Here is a 20,987-nt window from a genome sequence, read left to right on the forward strand (position 1 = left end):
TTGAAGACACTATAATAGGGATATAGAAACAGTTCCTAAATCAAAGGACACTAACAACAGAGTGAAGAAGCAACATACATAGTGGGGAAAATATGTGCAAATCACATATCTGATAAGGAGTTAATACCCAGAATATACATAGCAACCTACAACTCAACAACAACAAAAAACAAACAACCTGATTGAAAATGGGCAAAAGACTTGAACAGACATTTCTCCAGAGAAGAAACCAAATGGCCAATAAGCACATGGAAAGATGGTCAAGATCACTAATCATTAGGGAAATGCAAATCAAAACCACAATGACATACCATTTCATAACCATCCCATTCAAATGGCTAATACAAAACAAAATAAAACAAAACTCACCCAATGCAGAAAAAAACAAGTGTTCGTGAAGATGTAGAAAACTGGAATACTTGTGCACTGCTGATAGGAATACAAAATAGCACAGCTGTTATGGAAAATAGTATGGAGGTTCCTCAAAAAATTAAGAGTAGAATTACCATAAGACCCAGCAATTTTCACTTCTGGGAATACACCCAACTGAAAGCAGGGACTCGGACAGATATTTGTACATCTATGTTCATAACAGTATTATTCACAATAGTCAAAACTCAATGCCTACTGATGGATGAGTGGATAAAGTAATAGCAGTATATATGTACAATGGAATATTATATAGCTTTAAAAGGGAAGAAAATTCTGGTACATGCTGTGACACAGATAAACTCTGAAGACATCATGCTAAATGAAATAAGCCAGGCACAAAAGGACAAATACTGTATGATTCTATATATATGCAGTATGTAGAGTAGTCAAATTTGGAGACGGAAAGTAGAATGGAGGTTGCCATGGTTTTTAGGGAGAGAAGAATGAGAAGTTGATGTTTAATGGGTGTAAGTTTCAGCTTGAAACAGTAAAAAAACTTCTGGAGGTGGAGAGTGATGGTTGTGCAATGAATGCATTTAAATGCCATAGAAATTTATGCTTAAAAATGGTTAAAATTGTAAATTTTATGATATATATCTTTTACCACAAGAAAAAAAAAGATAGTTCCTGCTTACATTGGGCTTATCATATAGTGGGAATGTAGATGTATGGAAACTTAGTAACTGTAACATAAGGCAAGTGAGACAGTAGCAAGAGTAGAAGTGAAACACTATGGTATGTTCACAGAATGCAAAGATAATAGTTGTTTCAGTAAAGGTTTTGTAAGGTATCTAGTGGCAGATATCTACATTTGGAAGATTAATACAATTCCAATGAGGAGAGAAAGTGTGAGCAGATATTCTATAAGAAGAGACCAGTGTGAACAAAGCATAGAAGTGAAATTTGGGGAGTGTGATTCCTCCCAGTTAGTTTAAAGTTAGAGCAGTGTTTCTCAAACTTTAACGTGTATACAGATCGCTCGGGAATCTTGCCAAAATGTAGATTCTGATTCTACAGGTCTAATGGTAGGGTCCAAAAGTCTTTAGTTCTAATAAGCTCCCGGAGGATGCCAACACTGTTTTACATGGCTCAGGTCTCCAACATGTATGCCTATGAATGTAGTTAGTTCAAGGCTGAGAACTTGAAAACCAAAAGTCTGCATTTACTTCATAGCTAACAGAGAGCTCATGGAACTCTTCTGGGAAGGGATATCATATTATTGTAGCTGATCCTTAGGAAGATTAATCTGGCAGCCTGGGAATAGAACGGGCAAAGACAGACACTACAGAGGCTGTTTTGGGATCAACAAGGCCAGTCAAGAGGCTGTTAGTAGTAGCTGGGCTGGATGTGGTGAGGCTTGAAACAGGCGAGTGAGAGAATGAGGGTGCAAAGGGGAGACCAAGCTAGGGGAAAGCTCAAAAGCAGACAAGATATGTGTCTTGGCAGCAGACCTGTAGGGGGACATAGGAGGAGGAAGTAGTTAAAAAAAAAAAAAAAAAAAAAAAAAAGCTGATGGTTTGACTAAGCTTTCCCAAGACTTTCCAAATTTAAGACTATTCTCCCAGGATAATAGTGCTTCATTTCACCCAATGCAGGTGATAAATAATATGGTCACCCAAGCTTTAAGCCACAGGTGACTACCAGGATATACAGGAGAGTTAGGCTGGTTTGAAATGGGTACAGATGGGGTGATATTCACTCACTCATTCATTCATTCAACATCTACCAAATGTCAGTTACATGCCAGGCTTTAAGTGCTGAGGATATCTAAGTTTAAGGAAAAATGACGACAACCAAAAGGGCTGTCCTAATAGAGTTTATGACACAGAGGAGACTTCCATGTTCCAGAAGTGGGGGTTGAGGAGGAGATGGAAAGAGAGCAAGTTGCTAGCAAGGTGCTAGCAAGACTTATTGCTTCAGGCAATATCACATAGAATCAAGAATGGGAGATTCTAATTCAAAAGGCAGGTGGGTGCAGGGTTAGATTAGATTTGGTCTTTATGGTGGATAAAGCTTTGGAAGTAGGTGAGATGCTTCCCTGATGTAGAGACTGGAGTCAGTGCCTGCACTTAGGCAATACCGGGAGGAGTCAATGAACCCATAAAGTGTCAGAGTTGTAGAGGAAGTCCCAAGGTACTGTTCTGTGATGGAAGCCAGGCAACCAGGGAGGTCATGTGCCCTCCAGGAAACAACACCAAATGTTGCTGAAAGACCAAGGATACAGGTTCAGGACAAGTGGCCACTGTGAGGAAGAGGCTGTGAGCTTTGGGAAACAATGCACTGTGCTGTGGGGGGTTGCCCAGTAAGATGCTATGTGTTATTCTGCATATGAGAAAAAGTACTGAGACTCCTAAGGGGTTCAGCTTATTCTTAGATGATAATTTATTTCTCATTGCCATTTTTTTATTGTTAATAACAACAACCTTTTTGTAGTTGTTATTCCTGAAGATTTGGAACAAAATAAAGCAAAAGCTCTAAGCATCTCAATTTTCATCAATAACTAGTGCATAATCTTTCTCAAAAGATTATTCTGGGAATGGGTTATAAATAGCACTTCAGCATTAAAGATTTAAGGTAGCAAACAAGAAACATTTTCTGGTAAAAACATTTAATTTTACTTTATGTCTTCTTTCTGACATGAGGGGAAATTTGGGAAGAAAGACCGAAGCCAGAAGTATGTGTGTGAACTTAAGGACAGCAAGTAAAAAATACTGGGCTTTCTCTGAAAGGTAAAAATAAAGCTATCTATCCAGAATTGTCAGTACTGAGGCTCTTAGTATGCATATTAATTCCAGTAATTCTGCATGACAACAGATAAAATGTTACATTAGCCTCCTGGGGTTACATGAAATCTTAACAAAGGATTTAAATCACTCTCACTATGACCCTTATGCTAGTCTCCTCCCCACCCCCACCCCACTTACAAAAGATTAAAATGTATCCTACTTTTTGGGAAGACTTTACCATATCCATGAATAATCCATATCAGAATTGAAAATCCTAACGTAGAGCAGGAAAGTATGTGATTACTTTCCAAGATTATCATGTAAGTCTTTTTTTTTTTTCCCCCTTTCTGGTCCTGAACCCAGGGGATAGGGCTGGGGGCAGTTTTTCTCTCCAGCACAGGAAATAGAAGTTGATTGAATGGGTAAATCAGTAATAACACATCTAAAAACCAAATGAACAAAATCCTGCTATTAAAACCAATTCTCAATAGCCAATAAAATTCTGGTAGGAATGTTCGGTAAATTTCAGCAGCTAAATGACTATTTTTATAGTGCTGGAATAATGACAATATTGGTTATTATTTGTTGAATGAAGCAGTTAAGCAAAGTTTTATTTCAATGGCGGGGGGAGAGGGGAGCCAGTGCCTGGCTGTAGGTCTCTGGGGGTAGGTGACTCCAGACTTTCCTTGGCTATCATACTTGGAATTCATGGAGCATGTTAGCCAGTGGTGTCTGCATGGAAATGGGCAATTTAACTAGGGGAATGTGCAGGGCAGCATGGCATTCCAAGGCCTCTACACTCTAGTGCAGACCACCAGACTCAGCTTCCAGAACCAGACTGAGCTTCCACTGCTGCCAGACTGTGAGCTCATCACCCTAAACATACCAAAAGCATGTCAACCTCCGTTCCTTCCACTTTACTACATCTGCCTAAATCTTAACCTTCCACGGCCCATCTGAAACTCCACCTCTTCTAAAATATCTTTACCCCCAATGGTGGTTCTCAGAAATATTCATGCTCTGAAAACCTGTGCTTATTATTTAAAATGTGCATTTGATACTTGGTATACCCCTATGTCCACTGTCATTTATGTCCACCATCTCCCAGCTGGACTGCAAAACTAGATCTGGTTTTCTTTACAGAGCTCCTATGAGAATCAAATAAGATAATGCATATTTCAAAGCACTTTGTAAAATAGTACAAATACAAATTATGTTCTATAATACAGTACTCTCCCCCCTGACATTTACAGAATTTTTCATAAAAGTTATATGACAATGTTTAAAAGTTGGGAAATAAGATCACTTTATAATCATTGTGGTTGGGCAGATTATAATCATTACATAATGCAAATTATATCCTCATATTTGCTCAGATAACTCCTTTATTGACATGATCCTTATCCTGATGTGACACTGAATAGAATTTAGATGGGTAGAAGTTTTCCCTCATATAGTACAGCACTTAATTGTTCCCTCCCTGGGAGGGCTTGGGACAGACACTCTATATAATTAAAATAAATAGAATAGAATAGATTAGAATAATCTATTAAATAGAATAGAATATATTAAATATAATCTATAAATAGAATAGATGCAGAAATAGATATAAATATAGATAAGATTAAAGCAATAGCCCCAGAAGTGGACAATATGAACATCCTCTTTTCACAGATGACAAAGCAAAGGATAAAATGGTTCAGGTCACACAGCTGGTGAAGGGCTAGGATTGAAACCAAGCATTTTGATCCCAGAGTTCACACATTTTGCCACTTTGCTGTGACAGTCTTTACATCAGCAGGGGTAGCAGCCAGGAGTTGAGCAAGATTCAATTCCATTTAATTCAAGCACCATTTATTCGCCATTTACTAAATGCCAGGATCTATGCTAAGTGCTGAGAATGAAAAATGAATATGGTAAGATTCCTGCGCTCAAGGATAACGTTACCATATGACTCATAGAACAACTAATTTTAATACTTTGTAAGTGCAATGCAAAGACAGATGGGTTATGCACCTTGTCCGTGAGACTTTTTTATAGTTTGACTTGTTTTATTGAAAATGTGGAGAATAGGGGCACCTGGATGGTTCAGTGGGTTAAAGCCTCTGCCTTCGGTTCGGGTCATGATCCCAGGGTCCTGGGATCGAGCCCCGCATCAGGCTCTCTGCTCAGCAGGGAGCATGCTTCTTCCTCTCTCTCTCTCTGCCTGCCTCTCTGCCTGCTTGTGATCTCTGCCTGTCAAGTAAATAAATAAAATCCTTAAAATGTGGAGAATATCCTCATCGCGCATATGCATGCACACACAATTCAAGTTCATGCACTAAGCATCAGTATTTCCTTTGTGTGCTGGATAGGTAACATGGTATACAAACCTGAGCGCTGTCTCTGTTTGTTACTCCTGGAGCAAGAAACTCAGCCAGGGGAAGGCAGAAGGCAGGGAAGGGTTAGAGAAACAGATAAATAAGAATCTAATGGTGAAAATGTTTTAACAGAAGAAAGAACAAAGGTCCCAGAGAAGATACTTGTACTTAATTTTGAGGAACAAACAGACTCTTGACAAGAAAAAGTAGGGCCAGGAGCAGACGGAGGTACCAGGTGGGTACCAAGGGCTTTCTAGCAGAGGGGAATATACAAGGTACAGTATGGAAAAGGAAGGTGTGCTCAGGGAAAAGAGAAGTTCAGTGTGGTTAGAGCAGAAAGTACATGTGCTGGGGGGAAAAAATGGAAGAAAAAATTAGACTGAGTCCAGACAGTGAATGGTCTTATCTGCTCAGCTCAGAACTGTAGATATTATTACAAAGGCAATGAAGTGGCAACAGATTCTAGAACCAAAAAATAATAATGACTTTTTCCTAATTTTAGGTCACCTATATGAGTGGTATACAGGAAATATTTGGTTCTGAGGATTGTGTATTTCAAGGGCAAAAAAGGATTCTCCAAAAAAATAAGTTTGGGAGATATCAAATACTATATTTATTACAAGAGCTTTACAACTTATATTATTATAAATATATTAAGTACTTTCATCAGTTGGGCAGTAAGGAAGTGTGTTTAACTTTGTTTAACCCAGCCTCTGTTAAACTTTTAATTCATTAAACTTTTTTGATGTGCCCTTCCCACAGAATGCCTATTAAACACCTCAGAGTTGGCCTACGTTCATTCTCAATAAGGGTGCGACCCAGGAGTGTCCCTCTACATAGGGATTACACATCACTTCCTCAGAAAATCATTCACAAGGAAACACTCATGGAATTTTAGATTGTAATAAATTATAATTCCTCGATTACATGATACGAAGGATCTCCTTTTAGACTTCTTTCCAATATATTCATTACTTTCTTGGAATATAAGAAATTAATTTCTTGCAGGGTTTTACACAATGATACACCAAAGTCAAATACCATCCAGGAATTTCCCACAACTGTCCCTTCTATGGGGCTTATCCTCTCAGTTTCCAACAAAGACAGGACAGATGTGTCTATGGCCACAGAGTACAGTAGTGGTCACATCCAACTCCACAAGCTTACAGATCATACCAGCCCCTAGTGCAAATGCACAGACCCAAGGCCAGGCTGCACTGCAGAACCATAAAGGCGGGGTGTCGCAGCTTATGGACACTAAGTCATGTTAGAATGTTCCTAGTGGAATTATCTGAAGTTCTGGGTTCTCTTGGATAACTGCCCTGCATTTTTATTTTTATTTCTTCTGAGCAGGGCAGGTCTCAAGTTAAACGAATCTGGTTATGAAACGTGTGCCCTGCTCTCTGGTGTAGCTGGGCTTTCACAGAGCTGCCTCCTGCCCCTTCCACCTGCCCCTTCCGCCTTCTCCTTCAACACCCTCTGTCCCCACAGGTAACTAACTCTTCCTCAGGCCTCTGCTGAGATGTCGTTTCCTCTACCACCTTCCCCAGACTGGGAAGGTCCATGCTGTCAACTCTTGGAACATCCTTTGTCTTTTCCTACCAAGCACTGACATCAGCTCTAATCTTAAGTGTATCTGGGCGGCTATTTGTTTATCGTTGGTCTTCTGGTAGACCATGAGCTCCAGGACAGCGGGGGCTCTGTTTCTGTTCAGTGTCATACTGCAGCATCTAGTACACAAGTGCTAAACACACATGGATGGAGAAACACCAGACGTTCATAATTTAAGAGAATGGAAACAGCGAGACTCTTCATGAATTGGCCATAGCCTAGACCTGATTTCTAGAATTTAGGGTCTTTTTGAAATTACAGAGAAATATTATTCCACTGATAACAGTTTATTGATATAATCACTTTACTTTGCCAATTATAAAAACGTATTAGTGGGGTGTCTGGGTGGCTCAGTCGGTTATGTGTCCAACTCTTTGATTTTTGGCTCAGGTCATGATCTCAGGGTGGTGAGATAGAGCCCCACACCAGGCTCCATGCTCAGTGCGGCAGGGGTGGGGGGGAGTCTACTAGAGATGCTCTCTCTCTCTTCCTCTCCCTCTGCCCCTCCCAACCTCACACTCTCCTTTCTCACGTAAACAAACAGATCTTTAAAGAAGTATTAGCTATTAATACTACTATTATATTTGATGAAAAACTTAAAGTTACCTCTCTTTAATTTATTTCATGATGTCTAGCTCCTAGGGAGTATTTTCTCTTTATGTGATGGAATTCTTCATGTTGCCATTTATACACTTCAGATACTTTTGGCCTGGATACTTTTCTATTCACCACCACTTCACTACACTACATGTGGTCTGTTCCTTTGATATGCTCCGTAAATCATTCTCTTCTATTACTTTTATTATTCCTATGGATCTTTCCAAACCTCTTCCAATTTATTAATCCCTTTGTGGCACTGGAGCATTAAACCAAAGATAGTATTCTGCATGTTTAGTTCCCAACAGATCTGGTCTGGGCTGGTGGGTGACAACTAGAGAATCTTCCAATATAATAGTGGGAAAAAAAAAAAACCCAGAAATCAAACTTCCAGAATATATTTAGATTCCTTCACAAGACACATACTCTTTCTCCCATGTTCCAAAGAAATGCCACGTGGGTGGCGCTGTGCTTGCTCTGAGGCTGAGTTCCTGTGGAATGCCATACACCCAGAGGACTCTGGCAACTACCACTGGACCCAGCACACCCGCCATTAGTGCTTCATTTAAAAAACCAAACTTCACATCCTCTTTCTAGTTATCTTCCTCCCACTTGACTGGTACCTTTGTCTTTCGTGAGCTTGTTTTCTTATCAGAGGATTACTTCCAGTGGTAGGGGGGATGCGGTTTGGGCAGCTAAATGTACACAGCAAGCCGCTCGTCCAAGGGCACACCATTAGGTGATTAATCTGACCCAACAAATCAAGACAACACAGAGGCTGGAATTCAAACTTTGACTTTGTGCTTCTATTCAATGTGTCACCTATAAGATAAATCAGCCCTGGAAGAGCAACGTGGCTGGCTAACCCGGCTCTACAGCAAAGATCCCGAAGGCCTGAAGAACAGGGTCTGCATGATGTGGTCCAATCACAGACCATCTTCTGATGAAAGGAACAGTGAGGTTGCCTTCATATAAAACACTTTGAGTCTGACAGCAATAATTGTAACTAGACGACCCTTCCTCCAGCTTTAATCCTAGTTGTTTACCACTTTGTAATGATTACAGGAAAATACTCTTCAGTTTTCTAAACCAATGGTTAAAAGCACCATAGTGTTCTCAGCCTAACCAAGAATCAGGGAGGCAGACTGCTAAGCAAAATCACATAAAACCACTCAGCATGGCTCGTTAAACACTGACCAATCAATACTTTAATGCTCCTTCCAAGTAGGCAGACTCCACTGGCCTGAGAGAGCATAATTTTTTTTTTTAAAGATTTTATTTATTTAACAGACAGATCACAAGTAGGCAGAGAGGCCGGTAGAGAGAGAGAGGAGGAAGCAGGCTCCCCACTGAGCAGAAAGCCCCATGCGGGGCCCAATCCCAGAACCTCAGGATCATGACCAGAGCCGAAGGTAGAGGCTTTAACCCACTGAGCCATGCAGGTGCCCCAAGAGAGCAAATGTTTTTGAATCAAATGACTTGATATTAATAAACTGCAAAGAACTTTAAAAATCTACCAGTTAGTACTATAGCACAGTAAGCCCATAAATACAACAGTATAATAATAAGATTTAGCAAAAAGATATATATTAAAATATCCTAAGCTGAACTGTAAAATAACCACTCGAATTATGAAGTATTGGAGCTATCCCAATGGACAGTCAATGATACTGTTGTCCACAGGGATGTAGTCCTCAAAATCTTTAATCTTTTCATCTCTTAGGGCACCCATATCTTATATCTGCTTAATCCGTACTCTATCCGCAAAGATTGCTGTGCTTAGGTAAGAGGAAGTTAGTTAAAAATGCCCATAGCTCCATGTGAAGACCTAAAATAGTGAGCTGTGCCAGAGGGCGGGGGACTTACACATGGAACCAGAATGATGGCCGATAAGAGAGGCTCAAAAAACCATATAAAACCCTCTTTCCAAATCATATCTGGCTTGATAACCGTTTCCGTTTCTTCGGTGTCCAAGTGTTCAATATGCCAGCAAATCCTGGATTTTTACTTTGGAAAAAGGAAAGGGATACATGTCTTGGATACATCCACAGAGTAGAAAATTAGAAAAGTTCTGGAGATGAAAAAAGGCAAAGTCTGACTTGGTATAGCTATCCTGAGCTGTGAGTTCAAGAGTAGAATTGCTCTAAAAATTAGGAGAGCAGAAGCCGGAGGAACTGGCAGTTGTGAGGATAAGAGTATTCTTCGGAAATGGTCAAAAAATAGAATTTTGAGCTGGCTAAGAGCTGAGGTAACAGTAAACTAGATGGGGGAACTGGAGATAATTTCAAAAGTCTAATTTAGGGTAGGTAATGTCTTGAGTCAAACTGAGTATTATGACTGAATTTGCGATTATTTTCTTGTACGCATGTATTAATTCATTCATCAGTTCGTTATTTACTTCTGTTATGGTTCTATCAGCTGAATTCAACTGCATGAAACAGAAAGCAGCTTCCCTTTCTTTTTCAGCATTTGTCCTTCCAACCTGCTGATAAGCCATTTCTTCCTCATTCTTCAAATGGAGATCACACAGCTGATTTTAAGTAATCTGGTCACCTTGGGTGACCAGAAGAACAATCTCATTTTAGCAAGTGAAACATCCAGTCTACTGTAATTATAAAAAGGTTCCCATCCATTATAAAAAGGTTCCCAGATGATAGCTTTTCCGTTTCCCAGCCTTGCTCTTCAGCCTTCCTTTTGCCCCCACCTCCCTCCCCCCTCTCAGTGGAACACTCTAGCTTCCTCAGGGGTTGCAATGGGTGGAAGGGGCCTGAGGCCGGAACAACAGAAGGTCTCATACGCTAAACTAGCTGGTCAGATGAGATCCCTATCCGCGCCCTCTGGATGTGGCAGATTCCCTGTGCTGATCCTTTCCCACGAGGTCGCATGCTGGATTTCTTTCTCAGTCCCGGACATCTGGTGACCTACCTATGCTGTCATGATCAGTGCCCCCTGCAGGCAATTCTCATGCTCACTTCCTGTGTAGGAGTCACATCTGGCCCAGGACAAGGGACCTGTGCCTACCACCATCCGTGGGAGAGCAATTCTCTCCCAGGTCTCCCTATTTTTGTTCTACTATTGTGGCAGGCAGTTCAAAGCACAGCTTTTTGCCTACTGACAGCACCCCCCACCGACCCCGCACCAAGAAAGGAATTAGGCACCATTTCTGGATCTTTTTTTTTTTTTTTTTTAATTTTTATTATTTTTTTATTTGACAGACGGAGATCATAAGCAGACAGAGAGGCAGGCAGAGAGAGAGAGGGAAGCAGGCTCCCGGCTGAGCAGAGAGCCTGATGCGGGGCTCGATCCCAGGACCCTGGAATCATGACCCGAGCCGAAGGCAGAGGCTTTAACCCACTGAGCCACCCAGGTGCCCCACCATTTCTGGATCTTGATAAAGTCCAGAGAGTATCGGTCAAGTTCTCCAGAGAGTATCGGTCAAGTATTGTCTATGCAGTGGGGCCCTAAGGAATCCCCTTCTTTGGCTTCAAGTGAGAGAGAAACACATCTTGACCACTCCACCAATCACAGAACTGCCTTCCTTACTTTTCCGTTTCAACCCTTTAAAATTTTGAGGTGGATGATGTACTGAGAACAAAACAGAATTTTGACGACCCTCTGCAAATCCTGCATAGTATCTTGGTTTGGAATTAGGGCAAGGAGTGGAGGGGTTGGCATCTAATGTCTCGATCTCCACAGCAGGGAATCTCACCAGAAATTGACTAAAATGGTTCTACTTATCATGGGCTTATAATTGAGAATCATCTAGCTAGTGCCCTGTTTTATGCCAAGTAGGAGCTGGAGAGTCAAAATAAAAAGACATGGTCACCTGTCTTGAGTTGTTCACAGTGGAGGTAACACTGCCCTCTTTACCACATTCTGTGGTCAGATGGCCTTCATTTTCTAAAGCACTTGAGTGTTTTCTGGGCTATGAGGGTGGAAAAGGGAAAAAGTACAAGTGTGGGAGGCTGAGGGAGTGCATTTCTGTAAGGCTGGACCTGCCACATAGAGTTTCTCATTCCCTACCAAGAGAAATGCCAAAATCAGGAGGTGAGAATAGCCAATAGAGTTGGAAGCCAAGGGCCAAGAAACTTCAAAGGACATCTGTTGGGTTGCAGAAGTATAGAAACTGGAAACCAGTATCAAGGCTGGGTTCTGAGAACTACGGAATGAAACAAACGCAGCTGGGTTGAGAGTAAATGGGCAAAGATCAAGAACAGTTGCCTAGAAGAGGCTATTGTTTGTGGCTTGCCTTCACTTGCTGGGGGAGGCACACTACTGAAGTGGGTTAGCAGAGTTAAGGGGTGGCTATAACCACAGGGCTGAGTCCTGCAGGAGGAACTCCATGTGGGTTGAGAGGAGCTCCTCACACCATGTGATTGTTGCTTGAAGTCTATAGAGGTGAGGCACAGGCTAAGCAACCCCAACAGGGGAAGCTGCTTAAGAAGATGCAGGAACTCTAATCCTATGGTAAGATTCCTGCTTTCCTCTTGGGTTATTTTAATTAAATTCTACCCTTTCTTCAGAACTCACCTAAGTTCTATCTATTCTAGAGCCTCATTGTGATGTCTGTTTCTTTTGAACTCTAAGAGGAGTTTGGAAATCAGTAGCATGCTGCTCTGCCTTGTCGAATCATCTTTGTAGACACACTCTCTACTCTGACTCTGTGAAGGACAGGACCTAAGAGAACCTACTTGATCCCCTGCCCCAAGCCTGGCAGCTGTAACCATGTCACACACTGGCAGGCTAAGATCTGCTGGAGCCTGTGACATTAGTCCTCATATTGTTAGCCTTATGGCAGACACTTAACATTGTGTCAGTTTTGTAGCTGGTGACTTTGGTGTCCTAAGCCCCCAGTACCTTACTGACTCTTCATGTTTTTGCCCTATATATCAGGACTTCAGGGGGGGTAGAGATCTTGCTAAGATAATGCCTGATACATAAGGCAATGCCATACAATGGTATATAAGGTAGAATGACCACACTAGTCATACAATTCTGGGAGGAAAAGGGGTCCTTTCTCTCCTGACTTGGGGTGCTATGGTAGAAGGAACTCCAGCAGTCCAGGGCTGAGGAGTTTTCTGGTGAAGGAGGCAGAGAGATGAGCTGAGCCACGGCAGGCCTGGGTCGTTCTCACCACATTCTCTCCATCACCTACCACCTTTAGCTCTTTATTTTCTTGTCATATGGTAATAAAATGGGTTTGCAAACATCATAAACATAAATTATAAACATCATAAACTATAAAGAACAACCAAAAAAGCACTCTACTAATTCACTTGAAAATTAATCATTCTCTGATATTCAAGCCATATGTTTGCATTTCATTAGTCATAGATATATAAATAAAAATTAAAAATTTATGCCCATGACATTTATAGTATATGACATAGTCTATATCTAGACATGACATAGTCTATACATAGACTATACTATATAGTCTAATAATAATGTCATTATAATTAAAATCCATTTTCTAAAAAGATTTTTATTTATTTAATAGAGACAGACACAGCGAGGGAGGGAACACAAGTAGGGGGAGTGGGAGAGGGAGAAGCAGGCTTCCCGCCGAGCAGGGAGCCCAATGCAGGGCTCAATCCCAGGACCCTGGGATCATGACCTGCGCCAAAGGCAGATGCTTAACAACTGAGACCCCCAGGTGCCTCTTAAAATCCATTTTTATATTAAGTTTATCTTCTTTATCTTCATATATATATATATATTAAATATTTTATTTATTTATTTGATAGAGAACAAGTGGGCTGGAGGGGGAGGAGCAGAGGGAGAGGGAGAAGCAGACTCCCTCTGAGCAGGAAGCCTGACAAAGGGCTCCATCCCAGGACCCTGGGATCAGAACCTGAGCAAAAGGCAAATGCTTAACTGACTGAGCCAGCTAGATGCCCCCATTTATATTGTTCAAGTGTAAAATAATTGGATTAATTCTTAGAAGGCAACACTGTCCTGTAGCTTTGTCTCAATACCTTGACAAGTCTGAAAGTAATTACAAAAAAAAAATTAAGATTTTATTTATTTATTTGAAAGAGAGAGTGTACACACGCACGTACATGTGTGTGAGCAGGGGGAGGGGTAGATGAAGAAGTAAAGAATCTCAAGCAGACTCCATGCTGAGTGAGGAGCCCAATGCCAGGCTCAATCTCACGACCTTGATATCATGACCTGAGCCAAAACCAAGAGTCAGACACTTCACTGACTGAACCACCCAGGTATCCCAATTATTAAAATTTTTCAGAGTTATACTGCTAAAAGTCTGATTTATTTTCTAGTCTTATTTAAAAAGATCGACCAAGGGGCGCCTGGGTGCCTCAGAGGGTTAAAGCCTCTGCCTTCGGCTCCGGTCATGATCCCAGGGTCCTGGGATTGAGCCCCACATCGGGCTCTCTGCTCAGCAGGGAGCATGCCTCACCCCCCAACCTGCCACTCTGCCTACTTGTGATCTCTGTCTGCCAAATAAATAAATAATAAAATCTTAAAAAAAAAAAATAAAAATAACAAAATAAAAAAGATCAACTGATTAAACAAAAACAAGAGTGATCCACTATTTTGTACAAGGATATAGTGATCACTTTTGTACAAGGATAAAATGAAGGCAATGGGGGTCCCATTCAAGCAGCGGATATTTATTTCATGCCCTGAATGGAGCCTATGAAATTTAGAATAGAAGCAACAATGTTTCAGGCTGGAAAAGGTAAAACACTCAGAAAAATCAAGAGAAAGCATGTCTTAAGTGCTTCCTCTACAAACTACATTTTACAAAGTATTGTTAACAAACACAAAAGAAAAGAAAGACTTAGTCCTGATGTTTGATAATTTTATAGAAGGTGGAATTGTTGCGCTTAAATTCACCTCCAAAATCAAAACCAAAAAGCCCACCCCTGGCTTTGGTTATGAGGTTGCTTTGCCCAGAATCACCATGAGAATGACTGCCAGGATGACTGTGACAGGATTCGTTCCATCATCCACGCTGTGTTTCGAGAGAACTTGAGTTTTGATATCCTGTGTCCTTGTCTTCTTGACTTCATTTGTTAGAGTAAGTCGATGAATCAAAGGGCACCAGTCCTACCCCTTTATGTAGCTTAAGACTTGTTCTACTTTACAATGACAGATAGCGCTTGTGTGTCCAACCACTTCATGAATTTACATCATTTGTCACAGAGCAGAAACAAGAGGATAAAGATGGATCAATGCAAATCAGTATTAATGGAAATATAACTCAAGGTGCCCATTTTGCTCATGTCAAGAACGCTACGCTCAAGTTTGAGGAGGGTGTTGTTATTTCTGGCCCAAGGAGAGAGTGAGTTTCTGGTCTTGCCCCTTTCGAGAATAATCAAGGCAAACCAGCCAGCTTTAGCTTCGGGGAACCTCATGCTGGGGTCTAGGAAATTCCATCTATCACAAAGATGTAAGAGTTCTTTTCATTTTGCATACTGGCCCAGGAGGAAAACAGCTGTAAATGTATCATTGAAAAGCTGTGTCCCTTTTCTACCTCTAGTTGAGTATATGCAGCATTTCTGGGTGCAGTTTCACAAATTACTCACTCCTTCTGTGTTTCTTTTCCATGGCATATTAGTTTTGTCAGGCAGCACTTTAATTCTCTTAATCATTCAGCAGGTCACTTTCTAACCTTGTGTGCTTGTATATGTGGCATGGAAAAAAAATAGATTTTTACTCCTCTCAATGACTAGAAAACACCACAGTCTAGGTTATAGTAAAAATACAAAAGGAAGATATCCTTGATTCACAAAGAATGTAGTACCTCATTTTATTTAGAACAAATGGCTTAAGAAATGGAAAAATTAGATACATTTTAATATTGTCATTATTCACTCCAGGTAAGGAGTACCAGAGCAAACATCTTTCACAATTGGCAAAACAAAACCACAGCTGTAAAGTCTTCAAAATAAGCAGGTCAAAGGTCGCCAGTTTTGCCTTTCAACATTCACTGCATTTGCCAAAGTCTTCACTGTGTGCAGTTTATTTTTAAAACGGATTCAAAGTTTTGTTTTGTTTTGCAAGCCAGAACAACACTGTGAACCAATGTTGCAAGAGCAGTGTGGCTTTAGCAAGGTAAGCAAGCAGAGTACACACAAGACTGATTCACAGGCCAAATACACTCCACGTTACTTTAACACATAATTCAGAAACATTTCTTAAAAATCTTAATACGTATAGGAAGCTTATGGATGGGACAGAATTAGTGTAAATGACTCTTTGTTGGACTTCCCAAACGATGGAACAGGAGAAAGTGTGTTGGTAAAAATGCTCAGGACAGCTCAGAAAATCAGCTGGGAGCAGAGACCACATGTTGTCAATTTGGGGTCAATGTTCCTTTGTCACTCAACACCCATATGTGTACCCTGAATTGAGTCATAAGTTGTAGGAAACCTCCAGTGGAACTACAGAGCAGCATTTATCCATTCTGTATTATTAAAAAAATATATACTCAGTACTTGTACAATGTTTTGGAAAGTACCCAGCCAACTGTAAAACGACTGACTTCTGAAAAATCTTTATTGTATAATAACCTTGACCTGCTTTTGTAAGAGACCTTAGCTGTACTGCTCCATTAAGACAGTTTCTCAGAATAGGTCCCTTCTGGCATAATGTCGAAGAGCCCGTATGAACTCGAATCTGTTGTGGGAATTCTTTCCTCAACTATCTTGTTTCACATGTAGAGAAAAAGACACAAAATTTAGTTGCTCATGATTATATAGACATCCCCATAAAGCAACAGTCTAATTTCCATTTCATTAAGCAGAAAATTAAGATGCACAGAGGGCCCCGAGCATCCTGTGATATGCTTTGCTTCTTCTCCCTGTTGTTCTTCCCGAAGCCCCAGTTGTGTATGACTGTGCATTCTTTGCTCGGTGCTCAGGCACAGTAACCCTCGTCAAGCAGGCTGGAGGTGTGGATGGGAAATTATTACACAGAGTGAAGAGACTCACACTGTCTTCGGATGAGAAGGATGCCATGCTCATTTGGCCAGATCACCATGTTTGGTCTGATGTGGTGGAATGAATGTAGTCATCGAGTTCTACATTTCTTTAGCCACATCATTGTATTCTGCCTAATTAGGAAGAGAAATCAAGTCTCAATACTGCCTAATATGCCCTGTAGGAGCGCTTTTTTAAGTATGGATTGTGAGTCTAATCCTCTAAATTTCACGTAAGCCACCCTTCAGCTAGCTTCCATTTAAATTGTGCCCGCATAAAAAAACACAGGCTAGGGTCCTGAGTAAATAAAATGTAGAAATTGTGCTTTGTTTAATTATTCCAAAGCCCTTCGTCTTTTACTTGTAAGGTACAATGTGGCAAAGACTCTTGGCAGATGTCTAAGAGCTTTTATAACTGATGTTGAGATCAGCTAAAACAAAGACACATTTGTTCAGCTCCAGATTCAGATGCTGGCCTGGCTTTTCAGAAGTAAACCGTAAGTGTTTGCTCTTGGATATGGATAAGAGTTTTTCAAAAAATTGATTTGCCAGTGCTTACACAAGGCACTACTACATATTACGAAACATTGGCTTTCCTAACACATAAGAAACAACTTTAAAACACAATAACAGCACATGCTAGAAAGAGAGACAGCCCTATGGAGAGGGTATTCCTGGGAAGCAGGAAATATTTGCTAAAACCCAGATGAAGATTAAGCACTTGGAGATGAAGAAATGAATAAGCATCTGTAAAAAGGCAGCATGATGATTACCAGTAACAAAGGCAGCACAGTGTAGTGGCGTGTGAGTGGGCTTTGGAGTCTGTAGATGGCTCTGCCTTTTGTTCCTCAGATAAGTTGCTTAACGTCTCTAAATATCATTTTTCTTTTATAAAGTGGGACTATCTACCTACCTGGAAGGTTGTTTAGAGGGTCACATGAGATTACATACTGAAAGTGCTTTGTCAGCTATAAAGTTCTACACTAACAAGAACACTAATAAAGTAATAATAGAATAATCGTTATTGCAGTAAAAATATCAACGGACATTTAAACACTTGCTCTGTGCCAGACACTCATCTAAAGGTTTTATGTGCATTATGTCACTGGGTTGCATATTATTATTATCTTCATCAGTTTACAGTATAGGAAACTGAGGGTCAGATAGGTTGAAGCACTTAACCAAGCTCTATCTAGCACCCCATTTGCGCTTTGTATTGCCTTCCCTATTAAAACCATCATGAATGCTAACTAAATTCATTTAGGGATGATTTTATGTTTTCATGTATTCCATAAGGGCAATCTTTTTTGTCTAGTGTTTCATTGGCTAGTCTAAATACTAGCTCAACATCATCTAATACTTGTCTATAAGCAGTACATTCGTAATGGTATAAAAAAAATGAACAAAATAGAAAATCAACATTATTATTCCAGAGTGGCAGAACCTACATACAAAGGGAAGGCTGTAGAACATTTAAAAAGCAGTAGGAAAACCAATACAAAATAATGTAGGCTGAATTATAGATAATTAAGTCCTGAGGAATGGAAAAAGAAAAAAATTCTTGCAATCATATGACCCTGGTAGCACCTTAATTTTTATGACCAGTTATCCATTTTTAAAAATTCTTTTTTTTTTTAAACTACTAAAGTCCTAATCCCTAGAATAATAGTCCTATGAGTTGGTCTCCAAACCTATGAGGATTATAGAATTACATCATCCAAAATAGTAGCCACTAGCTACATGCAACTCTTTAAATTAAATTTAAATTAATTAAAATGCAATTTAAAAAACTCAATTCCTCCATCACGTATCAAATATGCAATAGCCACTATCAAATACACAATAGTCATGTGTTGCTAGTGGCCATCATATTGGACAGTACAGACACATTTCCATCACCGTAGAGAGATGTGCTGGGTAGCTCTGCTCAAGAACATACAATCAGTAAATATCCTCTCTCTCTGCCTTGGTCTGGTGGGCCAAGGGGGATTTCAAGTTACGTATGTAAGCATAACAGGGGATTTTCGGGGATGTTTAGGATGGTAACTATTGGAAAGAGGTGAGGTGTACTAGGAATCAACAGAAAAGAAGATTAAAGCATCCAGGTTGGAGAACTGTCTTAACCCGATTCTTTCACACTCTCTGGTAGGTAAATAACAGGATTTGCCAGTGATATATTACTGGGGCATTTTAGCAGCATAGAGGTGAGAAATGGGTGAGGAAGAGTGAGCAAAGAACTCTTGCCAGAACAGTTAGAGCTGTTCAGAGAAAGCTTTTTAGGCAGATGAAAGGGCCCAAGCAAAGGCACTAAATCTTGAAAAGGCCTTGTGACCTGGTTATGGGTGTAAGGTGATTTCACAGTGGTAGAATCCCAAGGTGAGACAACAGCAGGAAAAAGTATTGAACAAGGCTCAAATTGTAATCAGTCTTGTGTACCCTAAAATGTTTCACTGTTATGTTAGGCCACAGGATGCCACCATGAGTCTTCAAGATGTGGATGACATGATTGGCATAGCTTTGTTTTTCAGGAAAGTGATTACGGCAGAGGCGAAGAGCTTGTTTTAGGTCAGAGGTTAAGAAGCAAAGTCTGGATTATTTCTTGGTCATGTCACTGAGCCTTAATCACCAATCATAATACATCATAGTTCTAAATGAGATGACTTTAAAAATATCTACTGATTTTTTGGACATTAAACAATAATGACATGAAAAGGAAACTTTAAGTGCTTTGTTAAGTATGCGCTGGTAAAATAGATTATTAGCATGGCCTGAAAAATTCAGTCATCTACTAAATAAAGAAAACATTTGGAAAGCACCTTAGGTCCATTCTTGGTTAATGTATTTATAAGGCTACGAATTGGTTTTACAAGATTAGGAAATGAAAGAACTGAAATGAAGGACAATTATCAGGTTGGGAATAAAATGGGAAGATGGGTGAAATATGAAAGATGAGACTTGAGCCAGGGCTAGCTCACTGTGCCAGCAGTGTTTTGTTCATTTTGGAAAAAGATTTGGTAAATTGAGTGACAGATTCTTCCCTCATTTTTTCCCATTCTACAAATTCAGTCCTGAGTTAAATAAGTGACGGTATGCCAGAAACCATTTTTCCTCGGATTAAGCCTCAGCCTGAACCTGTGCCTTATGGTTAGTGAACCGTGTCTAGCCCAGGAGATGGCTCCAGTCCCGTAACTGGCAGTAAGCTACCACTCTTCATAACCAATATGAGACTGGAAGCCCTGACTTAATAATGGAGAAAGAGCTACTTCTGGTCAAGACTAAAACATTTACTATGAAGTATATAACATCAAAAAAAATTGGGGCGCCTGGGTGGCTCAGTGGGTTAAAGCCTCTGCCTTCGGCTCGGGTCATGATCCCAGGGTCCTAGGATCAAGCCCCACATTGGGCTCTTTGCTCTGTGGGGAGCCTGCTTCCTCCTCTCTCTGCCTGCCTCTCTGCCTACTTGTGAGCTCTGTCAAATAAATAAATAAAATATTTTAAAAAATCAAAAAAATCAACCTGACATTTTCCCAAAGGTTTGGATGGATTATCTTCTCAAAGAAGGGGGGGTGGTGGAGCAGCCTTGGGTGCGTCTCTAATGCTTCCCCTCCTGTCTCTTCACCTGACTGGCCTCCGTGCTGACAGACTGACCCTGTCAGCCTCCTTGAAAGGCACTCTCAGACTGCATCTCTGCCTCTGAAGTGTTTTATGCTTCAGTGTAAGTGTTCTCTTATTCTGTTCCATCTTAGGTCCATGATTAATTTTAGTTTTATGTGTATGCAACTTAAAGCCCAATTATTTTTAATGATTATCTCAGAAATGATTATCTCAGCAGGGAGGACATCTGCTTTTACCATGCTGAAGTAACTGGTACTGGATTTGTAATTCCATTGTAAAGGATATAAAATTGGGCAAAAGGTACAAAATAATTGGTTCAGATATCATAAAAGAGATGGCACAGGACTGTGATCCCCAAGAGAAGGTAAATAGATAAGGTGAGCCCCACAATTTCCTCCACTTTCTGTCTGGGAACACTTTCTGAATTGAGGCACAAAGAGGGAGACTACCCTCAAAACGCAACAGTCCCATTAAAGTGAGAAGACAAAGATAAGAATTCAGGGAAGCTGAAATGACTGGAGTTTACAGAACAGAGAATCAGAGAGAGAAGGGAGTTACGCAGACAAAAAGCTACAGGAATCTGCATAGTCTGTTGTGAAACATTAAACTGAGATGCACAGGAAGAAACTCCGTGAAGCCAAAAAGAAAAACCAGGAGCTGTAAGTATGAGTGACAATTCTCCATTGGTTGCTCATATTT

At 40.5% G+C, this 20,987-nt stretch overlaps 1 protein-coding gene across 6 annotated transcripts in view; it reads right to left on the minus strand.

The window, feature by feature from the left end:
• The window catches only part of STARD13 (StAR related lipid transfer domain containing 13), a 523,725-nt gene that overhangs the window by 251,178 nt on the left and 251,560 nt on the right, over nucleotides 1–20,987 (minus strand). For 4 of the 6 annotated variants that reach the window (XM_082700373.1, XM_082700369.1, XM_082700371.1 and 1 more), the window contains one exon: nucleotides 370–429. The exons of the other annotated variants lie outside the window; for them this stretch is intronic. In XM_082700373.1, coding sequence (XP_082556499.1) covers nucleotides 370–429 — 60 coding nt within the window. The remainder of the gene's footprint in view (nucleotides 1–369; nucleotides 430–20,987) is intronic. 6 annotated transcript variants of the gene reach the window in all.

The sequence above is a fragment of the Mustela nivalis genome (genome assembly GCF_964662115.1).
Source record: "Mustela nivalis genome assembly, chromosome: 15".
NCBI lineage: Eukaryota > Metazoa > Chordata > Mammalia > Carnivora > Mustelidae > Mustela > Mustela nivalis.